Source organism: Alligator mississippiensis, chromosome 12, assembly GCF_030867095.1.
Source record: "Alligator mississippiensis isolate rAllMis1 chromosome 12, rAllMis1, whole genome shotgun sequence".
Lineage (NCBI taxonomy): Eukaryota > Metazoa > Chordata > Crocodylia > Alligatoridae > Alligator > Alligator mississippiensis.
Genome location: NC_081835.1, coordinates 10,412,134 through 10,428,438, shown reverse-complemented (window position 1 = coordinate 10,428,438; position 16,305 = coordinate 10,412,134). Strand labels below are relative to the sequence as shown.

The following is a 16,305-nucleotide window of genomic DNA, read 5'->3' as shown; positions in this document are numbered from 1 at the left end:
GCAGTTCAGATGAAAGGTATCATCAACTCCTAACTGCCATCTTGCACTAGGTGAAACATTTAATTAAATTTGATCATAGACTGCTTCTGATACTTTTCTGACATGATCACAGGAAAACGAATATGCCTTTTGACTCATTGACATTGTCTTTACTGCGTCTTCTCCTTTTCTGTTAGCTGTTTGCAGTATAGTTACAAGAACTTCCAAGCTGGTACAAGCAACACACCTCATTAGTCAAAATACTCCACAACAGACTGCTGTAGCACAGAGATGGCTTTAGAATGCAAATTCATATGAGGAAAACAGAAATGAAAGTGAAATTAATGCAAAAATTGTATCTGGCTATAGCACCAAAGCAAGAAAAATGCAGTCACTATGTATTATTTTAGAAAGCAAATTTTCTACAAACAATTGAATGGAATATACTGTACACAGGGGTTATAACAGTATTTTCAATCCATACAACAGTTCACAGAGTAAAACACACGGAATGATGAAGGGAAAAAAAAGATACAAAAAGAACAGTGAAAAACCTGTATTTCCCCAGCTAGAAATGGGTTTGGGTAATAAGCAGAGACAATATGATTTGTGAGTTATAGGAAGTGCTAAAGGACAATGGAAGGGAAATAAAATGAAGAAAATGGCATGTTGGAGAGACCTTGAGCAAAAAAATATATATATAAAATCACTTTTAGCATGCATCCTATATAACAGGTCAAGTAGATTTGTGTGATCAGTTCTGACAATAATAAAAACCAGTACAAACAAGATGCACAGGCCTCCTGAAAAAGCACAAATTAAGCTAACTTTTGAATCCTAAAATTAAACTAACTTTTGAATCAGAAAGCCAGTCCATTGAAAAAAAAAAAGAGCCAGAACAGCCCTGTACAATTATTTCTACCATTTACAAAGTGTAGCTGAGCAGCCTGAAAGAGCTGACTGGTGTACACATTTGTGTCAAAAGGTAGTTGTGGGCACAAGTTTTTACAAAAGACTACACTGATCCCTGCTTAAAACACATCAACACAAACCCTAAGCTTGAGTATGCAATGAAAACTGATAGATGATTATCAGGAAAAAAAAAAAAAAAAAGAATGTGGCAGCACCAACCCAAGCCATCTTGGAAAAAAAAAAAAGGTGAATTTACACTATTTTTTCATTTTTATTTTATAATTACTGACAGGCAAGACACAGGACTCAGATCATATAAATCAGGGGGTTTCAGCCATTTTGGGTCAGTGTACCCTTGGTGGAGCAGTATAACTTCGGCAGCCGGATACAGACCCGGGGGGGCGGGGGGGGGAGGCAGACATGGAATGGGGGGGGCACGGCCGAACGCAGAGTGATGGCAGCCGCTGTGTGCGACTTTCTCCTGTCCCTTGTGTCCAGCTGGGTAGACAGTGCCTGCGCAGGATGGTGCATGGCGGTGCTCCATCCCCGCCTGCCCACATGTACCCCCTAGGGCCTTCCCAAGTACCCCTGGGCTATGCACAACCCCGGTTGACAACCCCTGATATAAATGATTAGTGATGCACCCCTCTGGAGTCTCCAATGACTTCAATTAGAAATTGCAGAGATAGTGAAGAACTCTAATTGAAAGTGTAGGCCCTGTCCCTTTTTTGGCATCTTTCTACTGAACCTAAAAAGAAAAATGTAAAATGAGCTAATGCCAAGAAAACAAAGGTAATATAATTATAGATCACATCAAGGACCATACATTCAGCCTGAAGCTTTAGCATGCCACATGCCTTTCCTGTTCGGTAGGCTGAATGTCACTGGATTAATCTTGAATTCTTTTACATATGGCATTCCTCTCCTGTAAGGTAACTGGTATTTTTTGGTCTCCCAGATTATAAACAGTGATATTCCCTCCTGTCCTGGATGCACTTTAGCTAGTAGAGCCATCCTGCAGACAGAAGGTCACAGGTTGACAGTAATGCTATTCAAGCTACAGCCTGCAGAGCCTCATCATCCATAGGGCTAGGAGGGACCTAGTGGGTCCATGAGGACCCATAGGGCTAGGAGGGACCTAGTGGGTCCATGAAGTGGTTTGGCAGGTTTGTTGAGGGTGCTTAGTGGGGCTAGATATAGCCCAATCAGGGCCAGAGGGGTGGGAAGGAAACAGTACAGCCCTAGTCCTACAGTGAGGAGCTGGGCTTCCCTAGCCCCAGTGTTGTTCAGTGAATGCATGCAGGCAGGAATTTGGGAGATCTGGTTATCCCTTTCCTAGATTGGGTTAACCCTTTCTTGATCTAAATTAATGCCCTTCCTGAGGTGAATTAACTTGGATCAAGCGCGCTGTTTCTGAGTTGATTTAAGCCTTCTGAACACCTGCACAAGTGGGCATTTAAAATCAGGTGTAATGCCTGTAGGTATCCTTGGGCTGTTCTAGGAGTTTCTGGTTGTTTTTGTACTTGCGTGTGAAGATGTGAAATGGAGATTTGGGGAGGGGTCACTGGGTGAGTGGTTGCTACCTACATGTAACTTGATGGGCAAGCAGACTCCTTCCAGCCTTATGCTCCTCAGTAGTACATCAGGGGCACATCTACACGTCGCTGTATGCTGATACTGCACCGTGCTTCAGTGCTTGCTTTTGGAAGTACTAAAGCACAGTGCATTATGGGTGGTTATGGCACTGTGTATGTGGGGTGCATGGTTAGATTTCACTGCTACATCAACCATCGCAGCACGCTATACCCAGGAAGTGTGCCATATGGTGATGTAGCGCATCGCTACATTGCCATAGGGCGATATGCAAATGCACCACAGGAGTACTATACTATTTGCAATATATGGGCTGATCTCAAAAGAGGGGGCCAATGCTTACATTTTATGGAGCCAAAAGACAGGAAGTGATTTTACGGTAGGTATCATGTCACCAAGTCCTGATGAAGGAGGTGGCAATTTAATTCTGGAACAGTTGTAGAATTGCAAAAAAAAAAAAAAGTCACAAGATAATAATACTCATCACGAATGATTTTAAGTCAGACTTCTGTTGGTAGAAAAGTCATCAAGGAAATCACTGGACTGTGCTGAAGATAACCTCATGTATCAAAGAGGGATGAGAAAGTGGAGTTGAGGCAATTTAAGACTGTGTATTACTTAGTAAAGAGGAAATAATTGAGATCCTGTAGCTGTGGGGTACCATATATTTGATCCCACACTATTGAAATCATTGGAAATTTGGAAATGAATTTCATTGTCTGTATGATCAGGAATGAGGAATTTTACTGAAATCAAGTACGCTACAGTAGTTTCAGAAAACGAGCGTGCATCATACTTCGGGTAGAAATAGTAAGAGGCAAAGGGTTATAAAAAGGCTGAATTACAATAAGAATTCTATAGCAAAAGCGATGAAAAAGCAGATCTTTTGCAGGAAAAAAATGGGAGGAAAAATGCAATGTGGCTCTAATGATAACTTCCTAAAGATATGAAAGGTAAAAGGAGTTGTATAAGAAATAAGAAGGGAAAGGAGTAAAGATTGGTAGCAGTTACGTAAGGCAGGCAAAATAAGGATGAGGCTAGCTTCTGATACCCTTTCTTTCTCACGTTACATGCACCTTGATTTAATGTGACAAATCATGGTGGCGGGTGCTGCTCTGTGTAACTATGGGTACGAAAACCGGACTCTGATCATAAAAGAGGCGAGTAAGAGCTCCATAAGAGACTTCATATTGTCATGTGGGCAATAGAAAAACAGACAAGGAAAAAAAATAAAATCACTTGAAAGAATCTGATGTAAGAAATGAAGCATGTGTGTAGTATGGGTGACAGAATTAGATGCAACGATGTGCAGCTGAAAGAAAAAGGATACATTTAAAGAAAATGAAGGATCAAGACCTCAGGTTCCTCTCAAGTACAACACCCATCCGTTTCAATTGTAGCTCAGAGCGCAGAAGGCTTCTATCAGATGACTGAGAACAAACTTCAAGATTTGGCCCGAGGAATCTGGCTTGTTGCTTTCAATTGGCAGATTGACAAATTACTCTACTGGTTTAATTGATCAAAGAAGTTTGTAGAGGACATCAGCACTAGAAAGATATTTAATGCACCTATTTGCAATATATGGGCAAATGGCGGGGGGGGGGGGGGGGAAGAGAAGGACCAAAAACACCCAAATCTCAACAACAGACTAGGACAAATAGTACGTTGACATTCACACGTGAAGTTTAAAATCAGTCATTTGCCAAAGCGTTTTCACGGTTGTTATAAATAAGGGTCCGTTACCCTTACACATTTTCACTACTTTATTCCAAAAGTCAGATTTATTTATAAGTCACTAAAACAGAATTTAAAGAAACCTAAATGTGTACCACTGGACACCGCCCCCCCCCCCCCCGATTTATTAGAGATTTCCAAAAGTAATGAGTGATCATTAAAGGAAAAACAAACAAACAAACAAACAAAAAAATCAATAAACACAGCAAGCACGAGGTGGGTGGAATATGGTGTTTAACAAGGCATTATATTCTGGATATCTTCCGAGGCTCAGAAAGAGAGCAACTTTATTTAACTCAGCCTTCCAATGGCCTAGCTCCATGGGCTTGAGCAGAGAGAATCCCGATTTACGCCAGCCAGGTATCAGAATTATGTGCTGATACCTTCTTGCCTTGCAATTTATATAGGAGACTGCCACTTCTGTTCTTGCTGATACAAACACTTCTTTTGTTTTGCGAGTCCTGGGGAGGAGGGGGCCTGGTGTGAAGGGATGGTGGAAAAGGCAACGCCATGCACTTTATTAGCATTCCTGGAGCAAAATGTTTAACATTCTGGTTGGCTGGGATGAATTTCCTAAATGTTAATTGATGCTATTACAAATTGCTAGAGGCATATTCAAGGTGTACAAGGCAATTACACCAGAAGATGTGATAGCAAAGAGAACCATTTTAATAACCAGGCAGAGCAGCAGGTATGGCAACAGTTTGCTATCAATGGCAAGAAATGCTTGCTTGTTTACCGGCCTGCTAGTAAAACAGATCTAATTGAACCAGAGAGAACAAACTACTCATCTCACAGCCTGATTTCTCATCTCCATCTGGATTGCGGCTGATTTTAGGCAACTCTGGGTCTAAGAATATCAACAAAGGAGTTGAGGGTGTCCTCTTTCTTTGTTACAATTACTCAGTACCTCCAAGGATGTATAGGAATGAGATTAAGACTCAATCATTAACAAGCAGTGGTTCCTTACTGCAGTAAGTAATCACATAAAAGTCAGACTACCCAGTGAACAAGCAGAGATTGCCAGTACAGCAGACATTTGATTTAGCTGGTCAATAAATTTTAAAGATCAATAAAATTTAAATTTCACTGTGAAATAACTCTCCTGAAATGATTGGAGCCTAGCATGCCTGAGCCTAAAGACTAGAAACAGGTCGTCTCAGAAGCCATTGTACGCAACCCCAAGTTCAAATACCACAATATCCCCCCCAAAATTCCACGAAGCTAAAGAGCAGTCTGCAATAGCTTATTTCAGACCTGAGCAGAGCTACTGCCTGTATTAACCAGAGAGAGAAGAGAGCCGGGACTGAGTTGTGCCTCTGCTGAACATCTTTGCATCAAAGGAAGCACCAAAAATAGAGCAGGGAATAGAGGTATCAAACAAGCCACCTGCTAGGACTTTTCTTCCAATAGGAATGAAATAGAAGATGTGAAACATAGCTGGGAATTTCAAGACAGGAATGTCTTGTTCAGCAGGATATCCCAAAATTAAAACAGGATGCACGTGCACACACACAGACACACTCCACCCTCCCGCCCCTGGCACACTGTCTGGAAGCTCGGGTGGCTCCAATGTCAGCCGGAGCCTGGCACCATTCAGCCCCAGCTCCTAGACAGCGTGCAGCACCCTGCCGAGCCACGCTGTACCCATGCCATGGGGCAGCTGCCACGTGGGTGCCAGGCAGGGAGTGGTGATCCCTGCTGCCCCATGCTGCATGGAGGAGGGATCTGCCATGAGTGCCTAGAGGCTCCAATCACCGCTGCTGCAGCCAGTGACTGCAGGGCTTTTTATGTTATTTTATTTTAAGTGCCGGGACTAGGCTTGGGCTGGGTGGGGGATGGAGCGGGGCAGGACAGCCATGGGGGCTTCTCCTGCAGCTCCCCCCGCCCAGGCACAGCCAGAGGAGCCGCGGGAGAACCTACAGCCACCCGGCTGTGCCTGCCCCTCACTGGCCGATCCAAATCACTGCATCTCTCCGAATCGGCACCAAATTTTCCGAAGCCAATTCAGCTGAATCTATCACTGAATTCAGACAGCGATCTGAATCTCCAAATCAAACCAATGTCCTCTGAATCAGCCAAATCCAAATGTAATACTTCCCTATTCGCACAGGCCTAATGGTCAGCAGATGAGCTGGCAAGAAACCTGTAAAGATCTGTCGTTGTTTTGTTTGAAGTTCATTGAAACTTATGCGTTTCTGTGAAATTTAACGTTTCAATGAATCAGTCTTCTTTGATGAAAATCTTTCCTCAGAAAGTTTCTGACTGTATCCATAGCTCACAACTTCAAGATCCTTTGAAAATAAATTAATTAAAAACAAACAACACCCCCCCCAATGATCCTAATTTAATATGCTCAGATGATACTCACTGCAAGACCAACAAGGCTACTCAAAGTGTCCAGTGAATTCAGCACAACTGCAAAGGGCAGAATCTAATCCCCTTTATCCATATGAATGTGTAACAGATTTCAAGGCGCAGACACATTCACTGAAGATCGCCTCTTCATAACCCATCCATAACCCAATTCAGCGAGTCCCCAAACTGCAGCCTCCTTCACTGATGCCAAATCCATTTTTGGCTTGTTTCTAGCAAACGTGGAAAACTTGAGGGGTTTTTTTGTTTGTTTGTTTTTTAAATCTGGCACATCAAAAAGCTTATTTAAGTGGTACCTTGCAGCCTCCATTTAAAATATTTATTTTGTATGTATGCATTGTATTATTATAATTTTTTGGATGGGATTCCTGCAGTTCTGTTTGCTAAGCCTGTGTTTGGTCTCTTTAGCCCTTCTTTTCTTTGTGCTACACATGTTCTTCAAGCGCATTGCCTACAAGTGCTCTCTTCGCTCTATTAAAACCTGAAAGAATCTTGTTTAATATTTTTTTAAAAATTATTACAGCTGTGGCTTCAGCTAAAGAAGCGATTCTGCTTTCAACTCTCCAACACCACAAGAGGATTTTTTTCATTCAAGTTTGCGATGGCGCTATTCTGACTTCCTTTCCTTTCACACCTGGGGAAGGTCTTTCATGTTCAGTCTGATGCAGGATTCTGATCAAAGTGCTGCTGCCATGAAATTTCCTTTTATTTGGGAAAGGGCCTTTGTAGATTACTAATGCTTTCTGCCATCCTTGACTTTGAGAGTGTTTAGGTTATGAAGCTGTGGAGAGTTAGGAATAAAATCTTGCCCTTTGCCTCATTCTGATCAAGATGGGTATTTAAAGTGAATTTAATCACTGTACCCTTTGTGATTGAAGAGTGATAATCTTACATATAGCAAGCATTCACCTGGGTAAGCAATTATTCTAATGTTTAATTAAAAAAGGAACAGGAAGGCTAGTTGTATTAGGAAACATACTGGGATGTGGGACGTGGAACATTGCTCATCTCAGATACCAAAAATTCAGATCCAACACAGACTACAAGAAATGGGTGAAATTGCTTTGTCTATGACCTGTGGATCAAACATAATTCTGTGACAAATCAAATTCACTCTATATATGGTACGACTGAGGACACAGAATAATATTAATGCATCTTTGGGAAGCCTGAGTACTGTTGAACATCTTCATCTGCTACATCCCAAGTATGAAGGGGGATTAAGAGATGAAAAATGAGGGGAGATAGTCGATGTCAAACATCAACTATACAGGAGGCAAGGATTTCTTAGGATGATCTCTTTTATTGGACTAGCGATGTAGTTGGGTTAGAGTGGAGACAGGCTTTCCAACGCAAGACATACTAGTCGCTAAACCTAAACTAGCTTTTGGAAGGCAGTGTTTTCTTGTGACCCTAACACAATTTATTTTATCTGAAAGTACAGGCGTTCTTTTAAAAAAACATAATTTAGAGTTGCTGCTTATTTCCCCGTTAGCCCAGTAATTTTAATTACTTTTGTGATCTCATTAAAATTGAGATTAAAGTTCTGCAAATCTCAAACTCTGTATCTATGGGATATTGTTTAATATCCTGAGATACTAAGCAGTTACTACGCAGGATTCATCACTAGATAGTATTTGCTTTACAATTTGTGACTGTATAGTAATCTGCAGGGCATCACCAGAATAGAGACAAATTATCAACCCAGATGAAAGTCTCAATACTGAAAGCATGCCATCCTGGTCAGGTGTGAACGAGTGTGGAAAAGCCTTGCATATTTGTTACATGCGGTATAACCACCTTGTGGACATATACCAAACCCAGCGTCCACCATTGTCAACCAGGTATCTTTCATGGGCAGTAAACTCACTTAACCGTTCCTTGAGTCATCTACAGTCACAGGACACGGAGTGATTGATGCAATATCAGAAATAACAGATCCTGTAGCAGTTTTAACCTGCTTGATTGCACCAGTCTTTTGTGGCCTTTCGATTCAACACCACATGCTTGCTTCCAGTGATTCAACATTCCATTTTTCAATACAGTAATTTCTCCATGAAGCAGTTTTTCATTCCTTTTAAATAGTGTTCATGACAGCAGCTACCTATATCTTTGTTGTTTAAGGCTCTCTCCCTCTTTTATTTAATAAAAGTAGTTTATCTCAGACAGATTTCTTAGCTTTCAGCCTCAACCACTCTTACATCCATTAGAAGAGAGACTCCTTAGTCTTTTAGTAGTTGAAGAAATGTCCTCACAATATCCATTCCTTCTACAGTATCCCTAAGCTTGACCGGACTGCAAAATTACAGCAGGGGAGAGAGGAAAAGGGTCTAACCACTCAGTCAGAGATAGCAGGAGTGTTGTGCGAACCAACAAACAGGCTAAGAAATGTTTTAGTTGATGTCAGAAAAAAGAAAAATACCTATTTATTCTCCCACTTAATGGGTGTTCCCTCAACAAAACTATTTTTGTTTTTAGTTTAAAAGGGTGCTCAAGCTTATCACCTGAACTCCCAGATTTGATAAATAGACATAGCCTAAGTGCATTTATTAAAGAAGCAGCCTCATATAAAGCCAAGAGAACTTGATTGATAATGTTTACAGAATAGATGCAAACATTATTGGCCTTGGGTTTTTCTTTCTTTTTTTTTTTTTAAAGCTTTTTTTTTTTTTTAATTCATTCTCCTTTTCATATAAGAAATTAAAATTCAGTTCAGTATATATCAGTCCCAGTATACCAAAATTAGAAAAATAAATGTCAAAGTCAACCGAAGGAGCAGAACTGCCTACAAATAACACCAGGTTTCAGGGATGTTAAAGAACCAAAGGTGGTTTCCAACTAAATCTCTCATAACAGTGACTTAAAACTTATTATTCACTTCAAGGACTGTTTATCTATCTTAATAATGTTCTTTTTTTTCCCCTTACACTATAAGAATTTCTTTTTGCCATTATCACATGGTAATCATGAACTGTTTGTCACAGAGAAGCAATCCACAGAAGGGTGACCCTCTAATGTCCACAATGAATACCATCATTCATGTAAAGTGGTCAATAAATCCAACCAACCTAGACCATAGTACCAGTTTTAGTGCTATGTTATCATGGAGGCTACTTTCACTTTAATCAAGAAAGATATCAAAGGCAACAAGGAACCCCTAAATCCAAATTATATCATAACCCAAGGCTTGAAACCTGAAAAAGCTGAAAAATTGTCATTTGTACACACACAAAATTTAAAGCTATCATCATCCACCATCATCAATCTCATGTGGCAGGGGCCTTGGTAGCATTATTTTCAGAATCTATTTAAACTTGACAATATCTTAACCTTCCTGGAAGACCACGATGACCTCTCCTTACAATATCAACCGAGTGAAGAAAAGTGCTTTGGTGCTAATGCAGAAATTGCTCTGCCTCTGGTTTCATAAACACATAATGACACTTGCTGACTTAACACCAACCAGAATCTATTATGTTGAACACCATACACTCTACCCAGGAGCATTTATATCTTATAACTCAAGTGTAGTCATATTTGAGAAATCAAAACTTTCAGCATTCAACATCAAAGAACATAACAAGCCCTAAAAGTAATGAAACTACATTGAGAAATATAGAAGGACTTCAAAAATATTTGCAGCAGACTACTGTAGATAGAGACCCCATATCATTTTATTTGACTTCATACGCAGTGGATGTGGAACTACAAAGATAAAAGCCAAACAGGCTGTACTCCTCTACTGTGCTGTCTGTTCTCACCCCCACTCCCTTTTTTAAAGATATAAGCACCTCATACTAAATACTGGACTACACTCGGTTACTTCAAGGCAAATTCTATGTCAAGAGGGTCTCTTTGGTTCTAATTATGAGACGAAAAGCTTACTCTGGGTATGATCAGAGATGAAACTTCAAGAGAAGCAGAAAACATTTTTCACTTCATAAGAGGCACTTTGCATCTTGTGTAACATGCCCTTTTCGAGGTTAATTAAATGGCAATCAGTCATTGAAGGACTGCTTACACAATACACATCATTTTAATCTAACACATATAAAGAAAGTACTATGAAACCCACTCCCTCTAATAAGAGGGCTTGGGTGGCTCCAAGAATGCATAATATTTTTATCCATTTCTGAGATTACTTCTAGACAATTGACTCGGTTTTGCTTGTAGCTTTACCATGTGGGTAATGAATGGAAATCCAACAAAAAATTTAAAGGACAGCAAGAAGAAAGATGTACTTAACAACTGTTCAGATGGCGATGGTCAAGAGGGGACTGGCAAGAGAACAAGAGATGTCAACGATTAAGAGGAAAGGGAACTAGAGGAGATCTAAAGGAGCAAAGGGTGGATATTGAAGAGCAGGGTTGCTTACGAGGGGAAAGAAAGTGGACAGCAATGAGCATGTAGTGTTAGAAAGAAGCGGATTCATCAGCAGGACTCAATAAGCAGAAAGAGAGGGGCCTGAAAGAAAGGTCTTGATGTTTCTTTGTCTTTTAAGTGGTGGAGGAGCCAGATCTTAAATAGATCATTTAATTGATTTGGGGAAATTTCCCTACTAGTCCAGCTGACTGAAAGATCAGTGACTCTGTGATAATTAATCTTTCTTAATTAGTCAATTGCTGAGCAACACACAAAGTAACCAAACAGGAAAAAAAAAAAGTCCTACTGGCAGCAAAAGCCAACCCCCGTGAAAACAAATTTCAAGTCTTTTCAGAACCCGATTGATATGCATGCTATGTAAGGCATCCATTGGAGACCTTCCTATACTAGAGCTATTGTCAATCATGTTCAGCATTCCCAAGCAGGAAGTCACACTGTAGTTCATATACAATATTATAGTACGTATTTTGGTCATACTTTTAAATAGGATTACACTGTTTGCTTAGATGCTGTAGTAAGAAAAAAAGGTTTCTCCGATTACCATTCACGTGTAGATGTTCCAGTGCCCTTAACAGAAAACACAGTAATAAATCACATATTATTTTAATTGGATGTTTATAAATATTTGCCTACAATTCTTTACTTAGTGTTATTTAGGGGAAACAAAAAGCTGATCCAAAACATCTTGTTTACTTAACATACCACAGGAAGCCACATTTCTATCACAGAAGTCTATGAAGTGTTACATTAAATTAAAGGGACTATATATCGGACGAATGGGTATACATATTCAGGAGCTGCAAAGCATTTTTTTGGTTCGTTTTTTCTCCCCTTCTCCCCCCACCAGAAACGATTGAAGGAGAGGGAGCAGTGCAAACATTCAGTCTGCAACTGTCCTCTCTCCCCTGCTTCTTGTGCCTTCCTGAAACTGGGGTAATCCCAGTCTGGGGAAAGCATGGGCTTATCATCCCAGCAGCACAGCAAACCCTCCAGAGCAAGAAGCAGGAAGGGGGTGGCACTTCTACCTACACTTGCCTCCCAGTGCCTCGTGCCCACTTCTCAGACTGGGGAATCAAATGCACAAGAAACCAGAGGGGAACAGCTGGTGGCTGCTTCTCCCCTCGTCTGCCAGTCATCTCCAGCCCAAAGTAATCCTAGTCTCTGGAAGAGATGGGAGCTTTTCCCTGTGGCTCCATTCCTCCTGATCCCTGGGAAGAATTAAGCTGCAGGAAAGCGTGCAGAAGTTCATTCGCCCAGGACCAACTTCTATCCAGTTGGAGTCAGCTTATTCCCCCCCCCCCCCCGATTCTCCCAGAGGACAAATGGCTGTAAGCTAAAACATCTGTATGCAGGTGGCACGTCTCCTGGTAGAAACAGAAAGTCCATACGTGGTCTCTACCCATGTATTGTATGGGGACCCTAGGTACCTAAAAAGTTAGGCATTAGTCTTGGAAAAGTTGGGCATTAGAAATTCCTTGGGAGATTTGTCCCCAAAGCCTTAGCTTTTATATGAATTTGCTACATCTGTCTCACAAAATATAGGAATTTATCCTATATAATGGAGAACTATACAAATTTTGCCTGGACATCATATGCAAGGAGAAACAAAAGAGTATGTAAAAATATCTATTACAGCATTGTTAAACACAAGGTAAGCAAACAACAGTTGTTCTGTAGGTGTCTGCGAGTCACATTAATAGTGCATAGTGTTGTTCTACAACCTTTTAAACATTAATTTGATATTCAAGAAGATTTAAGGGAAAAAAGACCACCTAGAAACGTTTGTTACCTGAAAAGGATATTCTAGGATATAAAGCCTACTTTCCTTATTTTAGCAAGCCTCCCATTATTAATCACAATACCACCTAACTCTTAAATCTGCTGATAGAAAGCAGTAGAAAAAGCACTTTACAAAAGGAGATGGGTATTAGTATCCTCATCTCACAGATCATAAGGAGGAAGGATTCTGGGAATCAATGTAAGAATATATTATAGGATTATATTTATGAATAACACAAGAGGCAAACATTCTTATGGGTATCTGTTCTTGGACCAACTGCATGGCTGGAATAGACAAAGTTTTCTGAATAATAGTTTTCTACAAATAATACATTCTCCCTTTCAGGCAACTAAAAGGAATAGGTTGCAGAGCTAAGTTTATCATAAATATATTTTTTTTAAATCTACATCTCTGCCAGTTTGAAAGGGAGCAGGTCCAATTCTAACAGAACAACATCATTTATATCATCCATTGTCATCTCTAATTCCAAAAAAGAGAGAGAAAATCTTCAATTAGCATGCTATGCAACATACAAACAACCCAAGAGAAACATTTCCATTATTCAAATCTAGAAAAGAAGAACAATTGAGAAAATATTTTTTTTTTAACGATGTGCCATCTGCAACCACTCAGTACAGATAGAGTAATAAAAACTAAGATTAAAAGACACAAGAGAACTGGTTTCAACAGGTTATTAATTGATTTCCATATTTATTTTTAAATACATGTACAGAATATAGGAGTTACTACTATGAGTCCTCCTATTGGGTATCAATTTTACTTGTGCAGATGTATGTAACATCAAAGTTAGGCAAGGTAAACAAGCACACAAACAAACAATGAATAAACCTGGGAACGGAGATCACGTACTATCCGACACAAAACAAACTACTTTATATAATGCTCATCCTGCTGCTCTTGCCTTAAGTGGGAGCAGCCTTGAGCCCTAAGTACAGTTCACAATGAAATCTGGATTTCAAGTCTGATACTATACTAATGGCGTCAAAGGAGCTCCAGCAGGCAAGACAAAAGTCACATACATGTACAGCAAAAAAATCTCACCCCCACACACGAACAATAATTTCCCCAGATTTTCCAAACCTGGATGTCAAAGATGTGCATGAAAAGTGCTGAAGACCCATCAATTTAAATTTAATCACCTAAAACAGACTCACCCAATCTGTACTCTCGGTAACGTATTAACAGCTAAATTTAAGTCTTATAGTGAAATTGTAGGAAAACAATAGAAACCAAGACACTGAATACAATTTGGATGAGAAGTTCATTCCATAATAAATATATAACAAATGGGAGATGCAAATGAAGTTAAACTTTTTGTTTAATTACTTGTACTTTGTTTTCTAGTTCTGGTAAGAGATATGAACTGTAACTCAAAAACTGCACCTGAATTTGACCCTATTCTGCTTAACAATGGTAGACAAAAAGTGAACTTCCCCATTCAACCTTTAAAGGTGGAATCTCTTCACTTAAGATATTATGAATGTAGCTGCTTTAGAAACTGTGCTGAAAACATGAAGCAGAAAAGAGAAGAATCGATACCTATAAGAGAAAATTGTACTTACTCCAGTGCATGGCATACAGTCTTGATTTAATTCACCATCACCTGCAAGGACAAATACAGAATGTAAGTCATGTTGATTTTTTTAATTGCCAAATTCCTTATATTCTTAGTGTTAAATTGTTTTATTAAAAATAGGAGCTCCTCAAAAGTAGACAGCAGAACATAAACTTCATTTCTGTTGCACACAGTTTGGACATACAGGTTAACCATTCAAAGTACAGTGGAAGATAAAATGTTACAATGACTTGCAAATAAAACAATTACCAAGAATGCAAATACAATATGGGACCTTCTACATGAAGGTGTCCACACAGTTCTTCATGTGGGATTCAGCGCCATGCTATGATGAAGGCTAAATCTTCAAGAAAACATCAAGGTTTAGGTATGAGCCTAAACTGGGATTTGTGGTCTCAAGTCAAGACTGGGTGCAGAAACAAATGGGAATTAGCTCTAAAATGAGTATTGGGAGAAAATACAATACTAAATTGAAATGTTAGAACTTTACATAAATAAGGTGAATAGCTTTGCTGGTCAATCTGCCAAATGTGGTTAGTATTCACATACCAAACGAGTGAAGGTATAAATGGAAGAATCAAAATTTAAATACAAAGTGATGTCAATAATCAAGCAATATTCCCACAAATACACATATTGTAACGTTCCCTTTAAAGGGCACAAACAAAAACAACAACAAAAGCATCTTTAATAAGTCTGAGATGCCTCGTTATCAGCAAAGGGTAGATTAAACAGTATATACACCAAGTTAAAAACCAGTAAACAAGGCCGAGTGCTGTACTAGATTTTTCCATCGCATGATTCACAGCTTCCTTCTACTTGAAGTAATTCTGTCTCTTGAACAGCTCTCGGCAATGGCATGCTATTCTCAGGCCTACCACTCACTGAACTCAGTCACTTACATTAGAGTTCAACAATTCTACCTGTGGCTATTTGAACTTAAGCTTTCAGCTGCCTGGACTTGACTGTGGGCTGAACAAACCCTTTCTCTCTGCCAAACCATCTGAGTAAAACCTCAGCTGCACAAATGTTCTTTGTCTGCCAAATCCAGCAGACTCTCTCTGCTAGCCCAGATAGGATTCTTGTTTCTTGGCTGCACAAGATAGTAACTCATGGATTGCAGACTACCAAAATAAGCAGACTGTTCATCCCAAAGTTTAGATTTCTGTTTAAAAAGTCTTCGGATCATTCTACCTTGCAGCCCGTCCAGTTCCCAGAAGTTATAAACTAGTCAGCAGTTAGCCTATTAATCCAAACTGCTACATATTCAAATTTTGACTGGCAAGACAAATTCAACGAAGATCAAAGGAAAACTTCTTAAAAATGGAAACTATGTGACTATTTATTTGTTTGCAATACACTAACAAAAGTCTAGCCATCGGACATGCAGGAACCAGTTGTTCATTAAAAGGTACCTTTGCAGAACCTTCCATGTGTATGGAACAACAACGAAATATCCACCTAAACATGATTTAAGTATAATGGAAGTGTACTCCCCTTGGCTGCGATTCAAAGATGGAGGAAAAGTGGCCAGTCATTGGCTAAACTTAGCCCCAGCACCAGACCTTTGAGTTCATGAAGTTATGCCTATTAACATCTAGTGTGAATGTGGTCTCCAAACCATGGTCAGTTCCTTCCTCTGCATGCTGTACTTCATCGAGTTGTATACCAAGACAGAGATTCAGGCCTAAATAAGATAAATGTTGTCTGGTCACTTTGTCAAAATCAAACATTCAGAAAGGGTAGGTATTAATGCTTGCTTTAATGTAATTATTTGCTAGTAAAAATTTAAAAGGTATGAAGAATTGTATTTCTCTACCCTAGGGCTAGGGACAGACATTCAGACACGAGCCTGAGTTGATTCAGTCTTTGCAGGGACTAACCTGCAAAGCTTGAACCAATTTGGAGGTGGATAGACATTCCCTTTTCACTACAGACATGCAGGCACATG

General features: G+C 39.7%; 1 protein-coding gene across 8 annotated transcripts in view; it reads right to left on the bottom strand.

The window, feature by feature from the left end:
* Window positions 1-16,305, bottom strand: part of CNTN4 (contactin 4) — a 586,961-nt gene that overhangs the window by 509,654 nt on the left and 61,002 nt on the right. For all 8 annotated transcript variants that reach the window (XM_019499786.2, XM_019499792.2, XM_019499789.2 and 5 more), the window contains one exon: window positions 14,341-14,381. Coding sequence is in view for 2 of the 8 variants with exons in the window: in XM_019499790.2 (XP_019355335.1) it covers window positions 14,341-14,350 (10 nt within the window). In the remaining 6 variants the exon portion in view is untranslated. The remainder of the gene's footprint in view (window positions 1-14,340; window positions 14,382-16,305) is intronic.